Source organism: Clarias gariepinus, chromosome 5 (genome assembly GCF_024256425.1).
Source record: "Clarias gariepinus isolate MV-2021 ecotype Netherlands chromosome 5, CGAR_prim_01v2, whole genome shotgun sequence".
NCBI classification, from domain to species: Eukaryota; Metazoa; Chordata; class Actinopteri; order Siluriformes; family Clariidae; genus Clarias; species Clarias gariepinus.
Genome location: NC_071104.1, coordinates 32,119,301 through 32,131,551, shown reverse-complemented (window position 1 = coordinate 32,131,551; position 12,251 = coordinate 32,119,301). Strand labels below are relative to the sequence as shown.

General features: G+C 37.7%; 1 protein-coding gene across 1 annotated transcript in view; it reads left to right on the top strand.

Moving 5' to 3' along the window:
* Positions 1 to 12,251, top strand: part of LOC128524546 (coiled-coil domain-containing protein 148-like) — an 86,603-nt gene that overhangs the window by 21,662 nt on the left and 52,690 nt on the right. Inside the window, exons 4-6 of the mRNA XM_053497156.1 lie at positions 2,493 to 2,596; positions 7,359 to 7,453; positions 9,173 to 9,318. Of these exons, the coding sequence (XP_053353131.1) occupies positions 2,493 to 2,596; positions 7,359 to 7,453; positions 9,173 to 9,318 (345 nt within the window). The remainder of the gene's footprint in view (positions 1 to 2,492; positions 2,597 to 7,358; positions 7,454 to 9,172; positions 9,319 to 12,251) is intronic.

Sequence of the window (12,251 nt, the reverse complement as noted above, 5' to 3'; positions counted from 1 at the left end):
CCCTAAATCACAACAGGAAGGCAGAGGTTCCTTTTTATAGATGTTTAATGCAGATATCAGAGTACAGCATCAATATCGACACCAACATCAACACCAGCACTAACACTGTAAAACTAAATAAAAAGAAAACCACCATGGACAATGCATTAGATATTTTTAATGTAAAAATATCTTAGTATATATTTTTAACATCAAAATACCCATGAAATCTAAATTAGACATAAATTAATGCACATACAGCGTTTGCCGACTTGTAAATCATGAGCATTCTTGCAATCCTGAAGATAAACTTTAAGCTTTTGCACATCAATTATCTTTCATGCATTAATGTCGCTGACCGAAAGGAAGTCACATAAACAGAATGTTTGATGGGAATAAATAGGAAAAATTAAAAGAAAATAAAGGGAAAATCCATTGCAGGGCACACAGACTCAGTTAATCACACACTACGGTCAATTTGGGAACGCCAATTAGCCTAACCTGCATGTCTTTGGACTGTGGGAGGAAACCGTAGTACCCAGAGGAAACCCACCAATCAAAAGGAAAACATGAAAACTCCATGCACACCAACCAGAAACCCAAAATCGAACCCTCGACCCTGGAGGTGCAATGCAACAGTGCTAACCACCAAGCCACCATGCCATCATATACTAAAACTCTTACCAATTAAATTAACCTGCAATTAATTACGAAGAAAAACATCATCTAGTGGACATACAGTAGATGCTACAAATGAAAACTATCCACCTGCAAATACACAGTGTCGGTAGTGACGAGGCCAGACCACGAGTTGTTGTTCATTATTTCTCACTGTGTGCTGTGTGCAAGGCATTTCAAGTATTAAATGTGATTACCTTTAGCTTCCGGTCAATAAAATGACCAAAACAACCAGCAGAGCAGAACCTATCCACAAGGCATCCTATTAATAAGCATAAGTGGCTGAAAAGTACCACTCATAATGCAACAACAACACTGCTAATACAAAATGCGCTCAGTCATTTTAGCTGTACTCTCTACACGCCTTCCTTCCGCTCTGCTAAAACTTCTTGCCGCTGAGTTCTCGATGGGCAAAATAACATTTCATCATCTTACATCCATTATCATTCTCACTGCTCATGTCCAAAAGAAAAATGTATTAATCCACAACAGAGTTTGTTTACAGCACGGTTATCTGACTAAAAGGTATTGTACAGTATGTGTTTATTCTTTTAATGCAAAACCCTACCTATGAGGAGTGTTCAAGTTAAACCAGGACTTGGGATAAAATTGGAAATGAAGCTTTAAAATTGTGTAACATTTACAGAAAACTTCAAAGACAATACGGTGATGAGACGTTTTAAAGAAGCGTGTACGTACAGTATGTAAACGATGATCCCAATCAAGGTGGCTCTGAGCCCACCGCAGTCATTCCCGTGAACATTCAGCAAGTGGAATGCTCTAATGAAAAAACAATGGGCTGGTTTAATCACTAAAACTGTGCTGTTTTTTGCAGGACAATGCACAACCAAGCACTAAGCAAACCACTGGGAAAAGTGCATTAGTGTAGCAGGGGATTATATAGAGAAATGTAATAACTGTGTTCTGTTATTCTGCACAGTCAAAAGTCTCGGTTTGACTTGAACAGTGTAAGTGTACATTAATATTCAGATTCAAGTAGAAACTAGATTTGCGAAACGAAGTAAAACCAATAAAGTGGAATATCAAGAATGAGATAAAAAGAAGGACACTAAGAAATAAAGTCCGTTCTTGTTAGTATCGTGGGACGTACAGTAACTGTGCCTGCCACGCAGAAGACCTGGATTAACTTTCCTGACCGGGAGACCTTTCTGGAGGATTTTCAGTGGTGGCTTGCTGGTTAGAGCTCCAGACTACTGATCAGAATTCCGAATCCCATCACCGACAAGACTGCTACTGTTGCGCAAGGCCCTTACCCCATCTGTCTATCCAAATACGCGATAAAATGTAAATGTAAAATGCGTACAACAAAAGAGAATATCTGGAATTGACTTCAAGAGCCGGCATGTCGGCACATCGGGTAGTGTTGCTTTACAAGTGACAGGCAGAAAGTTAGACATACTGTACAGTAAGAATAAGTGCAAGGAAAGAAAAGAAAAAACAAGACGTGGAGAGAGAATAAGTGAAAGTGAGTGGAAATGGAAAAAAGGGAAAGAAAAAACGAAACAGCACCGGGCATAAGAAATAGAAGAGTAAGAGAAAAAAAATATAGGAAGGGGGAAAAAATGATCCATTTATCATCATGTTTATTCATAATCAGGAAACAGAGTCTGGGTGAGACATCAGGTCAGTGTAGGGAAAATAAACAGCTAATTACACGGATATTGTACATGAGACAGTACATGTGTATTTAACCTAATTGTCATGCAACCTACTGTACCAAATGGTTCACTGAAATCGTTTTTGGCAAGTGTATAAAGGTAATGCTAGAGTTACACATTACTTGATGTACTTGATGTTCGTGTGCCCTGTCTCAGGTGCAGAAAAGTCGGCGTGTTGCTCAGGAGAGGAGAGAGAGCTGCCTCCTAGACCAGCACAGACAAGTGTGGATCTCAGAGATCCACAAACTGAACCGAGCCAGGTATCACACCTAAACATACACTCCTAAACATGCACTTATATAGTAGCATCCAGAGGTCTGAAGTCTAGCAGCCCAACAACTTGCATGTCAGCAACACCTTTTTATCCATTTTACAAACAGGATGACATCATGTTCTTTTATAGTATTATATAAATGGTTACACTCACATCCCAAAAGAACTAAGGAGTTTATACATTTGAAAGATTTATGTATGAAGTAATCATATATTTGGTTAGTTGTAATCTTAAATAACGAAAATGCTGTTAAATTTAACTGGATTCAAGATCTTTTCACTTTTTTACGGTGTAGGAATGCACCCTTGATGAATTGACAATCCATCGCAGTGCACCCCAAACACATTCACACACTCATTCACAATTCGACAATTTGGCATTAGCGGTTTGCCTACCAGCATGTGTTTGGAAGGTGGGGGGGAACCGAGAAACCTAAGGGAAACCTATACAGAGAAAGCATGTGAAATTCTGCATGCACAGTAATCAGAGCTCAGGATTGACACAGGAACAATACTGTGTCCAGGTGGCCTGCTGTGCCACCATGCCACCCTATTTTATATTTAAATAATTCCAAAAAGGGTGTAGGGAAGCACCAAGGATAATGTCGGTGCCGCACAATATAAGGGTCCAGGGGCTGTAGACAGATGTACCATCTCTGTTCTACTGTATTTCTGAGCAGAATAATGCATTTACTAAAGATGGTTGAGTAATTTGTGGTGATAAATTGGTATTAAACTAAAACATTGGTATTGGACAGGGATGTTGGTCACGTACTGATGCATAGGGTATTGAACAGAGATAGACTTGGCATTGTAGATTTTAAATTTCTGATTTTCTAAAGACTTTAGTTAAAAGCCTAACCTCAAACTAAATGACGGTATGCTGTAGGCTCCTGTCCAGTGATTTTTAATTTTAACATAACCTTGTAATAGACAGTTAAGAGTCAACAACTTCAGTAGTCATCCAGTGTACAGTCTAGCACTTCGTTCTGAGTGGGTTTAGATATATACCCTGGTTCAACTTGATCCAGCATCTGAGTTTCCCATCAAAGTGCCTGAGATGCAGACAGGAGAGGTATTATCATTATCCAGGGCAACATTTTCTCTTATAACTAGGTTGAAAAGTGAGACAGATTTTCTTCTTTTTCCCAGCCCTTGTGTAGGAAACGAGGTACGTCACCGTTGCACACATGCATTTCTGATGTAAAGACGTTATCCTCTCCCAGGCTGTGTAATATACTGTATCTTACAAGAGGCATGGTTATGTACAGGGACGAGACCCAAAGTATGTGTGTGTTGGTGTATTTCGTATACATTTGTCAACGCTGCTTCTCCTCTTCTACCGAAGATGTTTCCTAATTCCTACTTAAGGCTTGTTACAGTATTGACCACTAGGTGCAATTGTATAAGTTTATGGTGAACATTTAGGAGGGGCAAGCAAATCAATGGCACACGAGCTTCTGTGAAACTGAAATTTTTTTTTAAAGAAATGGCCACTCAAATGAATTTCAACCTCGGTTAATTGCCATGCAGTTATAAATAATAACTTTATACTAATAAATAATTGGTTATAAAGCTAAGCTTTATAACTCACCGTCTATACCGCTTTATCCTGTAATCAGGGTCACGGGGAGCCGGGAGCCTATCCCAGGAGGCTTAGGGCAAGAGGCGGGGTACACCCTGGATAGAGTGCCAATCCATCGCAAGACACACACACATACACTCAATCATACACTATGAGCAATTAGCCTAATTTGCAGGAATTTTGGACTGTGGGAGGAAACCCACCAAGCACAAGCCTGGCCGGCAATTGAACCCAAACCCTGGTGGTGCAAGGCGACAGTGCTAACCACTACACCACCGTGCCCCCTCTGGTTATAAAGCTAATACATATAAAACATATGTTGAGGCTTTGCTCCATTGCTCCATCTTCCCCTGTGTATAATGTCAGAGAAACAGCTGAGCTGTGCTTGTGGTCTGGGAGCCAAGATTGGACGAGTTCATCATCATGAATTTCATGAATTTGTGATGTACTGTACAGGCTGGATTCACCGTCAGGGTCGTAAGTTTTGTGAGATAAACACGTCAGCGTTGGATGAAGGGAGTTGTAGTTCTCACGACGCTGTAAACTACAAGAGGAAGGTGACATGGTAAAGTTTCCTGTAAAAGGCCCGAGGCTGTCAGATACTTCGCCAGCCAGTCAGATACTTTATTCTCCTTCGGCTCTACAGCTGCCTGGGCACTCAGGCAAAACGGGCAAAGATAGATGGAGCGAAACTCCTGATTGCATTTTTGTTGCCGGAGGAGAGGAAAAAGCTGGGATGAAATGAGGAGAAACAGAGACAGATAGAGAGAATCGTCCTAGCGATTGGGAGGGGGCGGGGGGGTTTGGGTAGTAAAGACGGAAAGGAAGAGTAAAGTCAGGAAAGAGGGAAGAAGATAAGATTTTTAAGAAGGCTGGAAGAGAAAGCTTCAGCTGGAGCCCTTTACATTACTCTGTCTGCTTTGATGTATTAGTTCAGCAGGTTTATGAGATTCTGTGTGCCCTGTATTTTTGGTATATTTCCCACGCAGGCATGCGACATTGTGTTTAAATGGATGTGTGTGGGAGTGAGACAGATAGAGACGGAGAGACAGAGAGAGACATGCGGAGATAGAAGAAAGACCCCCGCAGGTTTATAAAGGTGTTTGATTTGAGAAGGGCAGCCATAGCTCTGGGGTAATGAGCGTGTGTGAGTCAGGCAAGGTTAATGGGGTGCACGCATGTGGGATTCAGTAACGAGCAAACAGCACGCGCATGCACACACACACACACACACACACACACACACACACACACACACACACACACACACACACACAAAAGCCACCCACGGATACTGCCATCCAATTCATTAGCACCATCAGGAAGTATGCACTGGTGGAAAGTTTGGTAGATGCGCTTTTGCTTTCACCTTTTATCTGACCTGTGAAAATTCTCATTGGTACTTTTGTGTGACTGCAGCCTTTTCGTTACAGAAGCAACACTTCAGCCAAAAAAGTAGAAATTACGCAACTTATTTCTTATTATTAATGCTATAATGAATCAGCCATGTTTTATGTCTGTTGAAGTGTGCTCCCTTAGATTTGTTCTAGAGCCACAAGGCTAATCCAAGCAGAAACACTAACATAGTATGACAACTTGTTAATATTGTATAGTTGCAATTAGGCGACGTTGATGCCCAAAACAAATAACATGCATTAAAAACATTTATGCCCGTATCCCAGTATTTTATTAGAAGTTGGATACCATTAAGGTAAAAAAGGCTTCACTGTCTGCTTTACGTCTGAAACGCTGGCCTCCCAGGAACTCCTTTAATGGCCCAAACATGTGGAAATGACTTGAAGCGAGGTCAGGACTTTACGAGGATGTGGCAATAACTCCCAGTTAAGTTTCTGTAATGCGCAAGTGGTGTTTCCACAAACAGATGCATCTCTTCCCCAACAATTTATTCATTGATTTTCAAGGATCAGGCGTTTAATTTGCTGAATGTTGACAGAAACGACTGTATTGGGCTCTGAGCCACCTCTATCAGGATCCTCATTCATGGACATATGGCTTTCTTTAAAAAATGTTTGCACCATTGAAATATTTTACTGCATCTAAGAGTCTTATCACTGTCCTGTGCTTGAAATTTTCTGTAAAATCACACAGACCTATCTGAAGAGTCCGACCTGTTCGTGCACACCCAATTTCTGCACTTGTGAAGCACTTGTTCTCCTATGCCAGTTTGGGCTATCGAAAGGTCTTTTGTGCTATTGAAAAAGTAGCAAACCGGAACCCTGTTTTGAGATCGAGGTCTCTGTGAAAACAAACACGCTAGAAGAGTAAGTGGTTATATGCAGGTCGAATCAATCAGGTGTTGATTGGAACAGTGGAGAACAAACTTTTTATATTTGATATTATCAAGTATGTAAGGAGTCTGGTGAGTAAGGATAGCTATTATATATTAGCTAGGGTATTGAGGTAATGAAATTGTCCTCATTTAAAAACAATGCACTGAAAAATACAACATCCGATACTTGGGACCCCACCTAAGCTACTCGTGCGCCCCCTTGTGGTATCCAAGTTAAAAACATAGGTGATCTACGGTGAAATATTACGTAAAACAATATTGTTAATAGATTTTTTTTTTTGATCAAATCTTTACAACATTTAAATTATTACTAGTTAGTCGATAACATGCCTAATCAACACAATTATATTTTCATATCTGCAAAACATTAGTCTATTTTTATATATATTGATAACAGTGGGTCAGATGCTGAATACATTTCTTTGAGATACCAGACAGCTCAAGATGGTTTAAATCAAGCATAGAGAATCTACAAGCTGTAAGCTTCCCTTACTAATTAGCTACATTAACCTCATAGAGCCAATGCATAATTAAAGAAGCAATCTTTAAATACCAATCATCTTTTGGCTGATTAACAATATGTGAGTCTTGTAGTTCTGATAATGGAGGATTTAAACCATGCTGTAAGATCAATCAACCGGTACACTCTCACAATAAAAAAAAAAGCAACTAAAGCACTCTTACTGTATATGCAAAACAAAATTCAACTAGTAATAAAACTGATAAGATTCTACATTCTCCATATTCTACAATTTAGTGCAACATAGAACCAAAAAGTGCACCTTCAACTACACTAACACTAACGGATCTCAGGGTATCTGATCTGCTCATGCGTCTCATTCCCCTGTTTTAGGGAGCGAGTGGAGGCAGAAATGAGGAACTTCCTAACCAGAAGCAGACTGGAAGAAGAAGGAGATGGAGACCTCTTCAATGATCTTCTGCATTTTGGTAATAAAGAATAACTACCATTTTGATGGGGAATTTAACAACATGCAATAATAAAACAGTGTTTTTAGTGTCATTAGCATCATGGAGAGCAATAATGGCATCAGGCGGTGTTTTTTTTTTTGTAGCAGGGTAACATCAGAGTCAGAGTAGATTATGTTGCAAAATGGTGGCGATGTTGCCTTGGTGAAGTGATGCATATGATGTGAATGCATTTGCATTTGTATCATTTGCTCATTTCATACAGAGCAGAAATTGTTTTGTCTGTGGACGTATTTTGAACACATTTCAAATGAGAAAGGCAAAACTTGAAGTTTATGTGTATATCAGCTCATGTATGGATCATTTTCTCTGAAACGTTGGCTGGGATTGCAGATTGCAGAAATACACCGCCTGGGGAAAAAAGTACTGTTTCAGAAAGGTCAAATTACTGGATCAAATGTGGGTAAAAGAAAAATTTGTGATCAGAGAGATCAAATCATTGAAACATGTATTGAAGACAATGAAGAAAAGAGAACTCACTGGATTGGGACTAAAATGTTGTCTGACCATAGGAAAACCACATTGTTAATGAAAAAGTTGTTTTAATTAGCTAGGCAGAATAAAGATTGGACTGTGGAGCAATGGATAAGGATCATGCGGTCTGATGTGTCAGGGTAAGAAGGGGAATACATATAAGTGATGCACTCATCATGCATAGTGCACACTGTACAAGCCTCTGGAGACTATGATGAGGTTATGATCTGGGGTTGCTTCAGTTGGTCAGGTCTGGGCTCAGCAACGGTATGTGGCAATATATTATAAGTCAGCTGATGACCTGAATGGACTGACTGACCAGGCTAACACATCATTCTGTGGAGTTTTTCTTCCCTGATGGCATGGGCATAGTCTAGGACACAGATTGTGAAAGAGTGGTTCTGGGAGGATGACAAATGATTTTCAATTATGAATTCCCATCACGTTGCCGTTGTTTTTAGAGCTAAAGTCGGTGGAATGAAATATTAATGTGCACTCTTTTTCTTTTTTTGGCCAGGCAGTGTATTATCGACTCAGATAAGGTCCATAATAAAATATATAATATAAAATAGGGTATTTTATTGTATTTTCAAACAAAGGAGTCATATTAAAAAATGTCAAATGTTAAACTACCTTCAACAAATGTGTGAATTAAAACAAATTTGTAAGAAAATATAATAGGTAGGTTCAAACAAAACCTACAAATAATAACCACATAAGAACCAGTCCCATGAAATATTATTATTTAAAAGAAAAAGAAAACCTTTTATATGGTGGCCCTGAAGTGCAAAACAAATTAACAAAACTGAAAACAAAAAAAACAAAATACAAAACAAAATAACAAATAAAAAAACAAATTAACAAAATGGAAAACAAAATAACTAATTCAAAAACAAAATTTCAAAGCCCAAAACAAAATAACAGTAATAATGGTTTTGAATTTGTTAGTTTGTTTTCCATTTTGTTAATTTGGTTTTGGATTTTGTTTTAGTTTTTTCATTTATTTATTTATTTATTTATTTATTTATTTATTTATTTTGTTTTCAGTTTTGTTCATTTGTTTTGCACTTCACGGCCACCATACTTTCAGTTTATGCCACACCCAACTCATTTTTTTTATTTGAATACAAAGAGATATAAAAAACATAGTGTGAATGATGTGATTAGTGATAATGTGTGTATGTTCTGATAATATGTGTTCTGTAGATCTGACTTTGGAGCATGAACGTGAAGCATTTCGTTTGGCCACAGTAGAGCCAGTGTGCCAGCTAAGAGAGGACCTGCTCTACAGACTGATGTCACGGCATCCAAAAGTCAATCAGGATGCAGAGTGGGTGCAAATCCTTCAGCAGGTACATAAACGAACACCGATATCACCAATAGATCTTCACTGTATATGTTCTATGGACGCACTGAATAGATCAGACCACATCAGTCAACACTGCTGGTATACGTAATTATCCTCATTAACTTCAGTACTCTCCATATATATTATGCAATATATAGCACTATTCCACTATTCTCTCTCTCTCTCTCTCTCTCACACACACACACACACACACACATGCTCAACCATAACGCTCTGTGTGTTTGCTTGTTCTCCTCTGCTGTCATGCAATTTTCTCATTTTCAAATCAACTGATGGCTTATTGCCAGACATGCTTGTTTACAAAGTTACTGAAGCATAAAATGAAGTACACAATGACAGCCATGTAAAACATTAGTGGCATCGTAACCCTCTTAGCTACAGTGAAAACATAATCTTAGTTACACTGTCAGCTAAAAAGATATTGTGCAGTTACACGTTTCTTTCTCTAGGGTCCAAATATAGCAAACCAACTCTTAATATCTTAATTTTTATAACTATACATCTTTTCCAATATTTTTCTCTAATAATTAAATAATTCACAACAATTACTGGTTAATATCGACAAATGATAAGCATAACTGAATACAGGTACGTATTTAACGATTTATTTTCTTTATTCCGTTTAATTTTTAAATTTTTTTTTTATTCTTACTTTATACTTTTTTTTTTTTTTTTATTCTTAGTAACAACTAATTTTCAAAAACTTGTAATTGCTTGCCATATGTATAGAGATAATATTTTTGGAATGAGTTTTTGGAATGAGTCTCCAATGTCAGAAATAGCGTAACAGTTCTTGGTAAAAATGTAACTCAATCTTTTGAAAGAGAAACAAGATGCTTCTGTTGTTTAACATAATTATCATAATATTTTCATAATAATAATGATAATAATAATAATAATAATAATAATTATTATTATTATAATTATTATTATTATAATTATTATTATTATTATAAAACATAATGTGCAATTAGTTGTTCTATATACACTATATGATATGTTACTACTGGAAAATCAACTTCATGGTTGTATTAAGAACTCGCTTCGTGTATAGTGCATTACACAACGCTGTTGCTGATTTTCTTATAACAGAAACAGACTGCAGCAGGATTTACCCAGATATATGTCAAGTTTATTCTGAAATATTCTCTTTCCACACAGCCGCGTATATACATACTGTATAAATCCCCTCTGACACAAACACATCAGCCGACACAAGAAAAAAAGTCTGAGAAACAGAAATTCTCATTTAAACCGTGTTGCATTGTGTCTACTGGAACAGAGAAAACACGTCAATAAACATAAATGTGACCTTTCAGAACGCTGTTCATCTTGACACTTGGAAATGCACTGGAGTATGAAAAACATGGGAATTAAAAGTGATAATTATCTTAACGTTAAAACGTGGGCTATAAATAGAGGGCCATAGACATTGTTGGTAACAGAAACCAGCCAGTAGATGGACAAATGTCAGTTAAAATCCCAAGTCTGTCAGTGTTTTCCTGGTCAGTGACTTGGCTGTGAATTGGAAAAACTAATAGCACCATCATGCTTCTGTTATGCTCATAGGAGAGACGTTTAACCTTAGGCAGTGTTATGAACATCTATGTCCTTAAGGATTTGAGAGTTTCATGAATCATAAATCACTTTATTGGCTGAGTATGTGGAAATGGACAAGACATTTGTCTCTGTACCATTAGTTGTGCAAAAACTTGAAATGAAAGCATTACGTTTACCGAACAAGACCAACATTCACAGAATCAATGAATAATTCATGAATAAGCAAGAGGAAAGTATGTCAACAAATATTACCATGGCATGTACAGTATAAATGTCTTAAATATAGTCAAATATATGCACAATTTCCTATTATATGTAGCATTTCCTAATGTAAGATTTATCTGGGCTTGCGACTGCATCCAGTGGCTGGGGTTTGGGCATGGATGGGAATTGAATAGCACCATCATGCTGCTGTTACACTTATGGGAGACACACTTTACCCTAGGCAGTGTTATGTTCTTACTGAATGAACACATCTGTCCTTAAGGATTTGAGAGTTTCGTGGATCATATATCACTTTATTTGTTGAGTATTTTGACATGGACAAGACATTTGTCTTGGTGCTATTGGTGGTGCATGAAAAACTGTACACAGAATAAGATGCACTGAATCAGTCCTATTGGGTCGAGTGCTGCTGCAAAGGCTCGTTCTTTAAATAAAGGTCGGATAAAGACAACTATAGTTTTCATTTCATAACTTAATTAGGCTTTATTGTACAAACACAGTAAGAACCTGGGTAGGAATAGAAGATCTTGACGATTCAAAAACTTTAAACATTATTGTTTAGTGTAATACCCATCATGTTCCAAGCGGTTTTTAAAACGTTATTTAGGCATAATTACTGCTTGGAACATACCTGGTACATAATATGTACATAATTTTTTTGTGTAAATACCTATCGCTTTATATAAAAATTAAAAACTTATGAAAAATCTAATCTTAACATTTACTGCTAAAGGGGTCAATAGGACCAACATTTAAAGAATCAGTGGATCCCATTCACGAATGACCAAGAGGAAAGAATGTTAAAAATGGTATCCTGGCACGTATAAATATCTTAAATATATGTATGTAGAATTTCCTATTTTATGATTGCCGTAAACCAGATATGGATAGTAAGTGTTTGGGAGTCTTTTGGCTGCTCCCGTTAAGGGGTCGCCACAGCGGACCATCTGATCCATACACAACTTAGGACAGCTTTTTTGCCGGATGCCCTTCCTATCAAAACCCCCTCAATTTATCTGGGCTTGGGCATTGGGTGGGACTTGAACCTGGGCCTTTTGCATATCTGACACTGAAATTTTACTAAGTTTTCTAGAGTTGTTTTCTTAAAATTCAAGTTTTTGGCAAACAGCT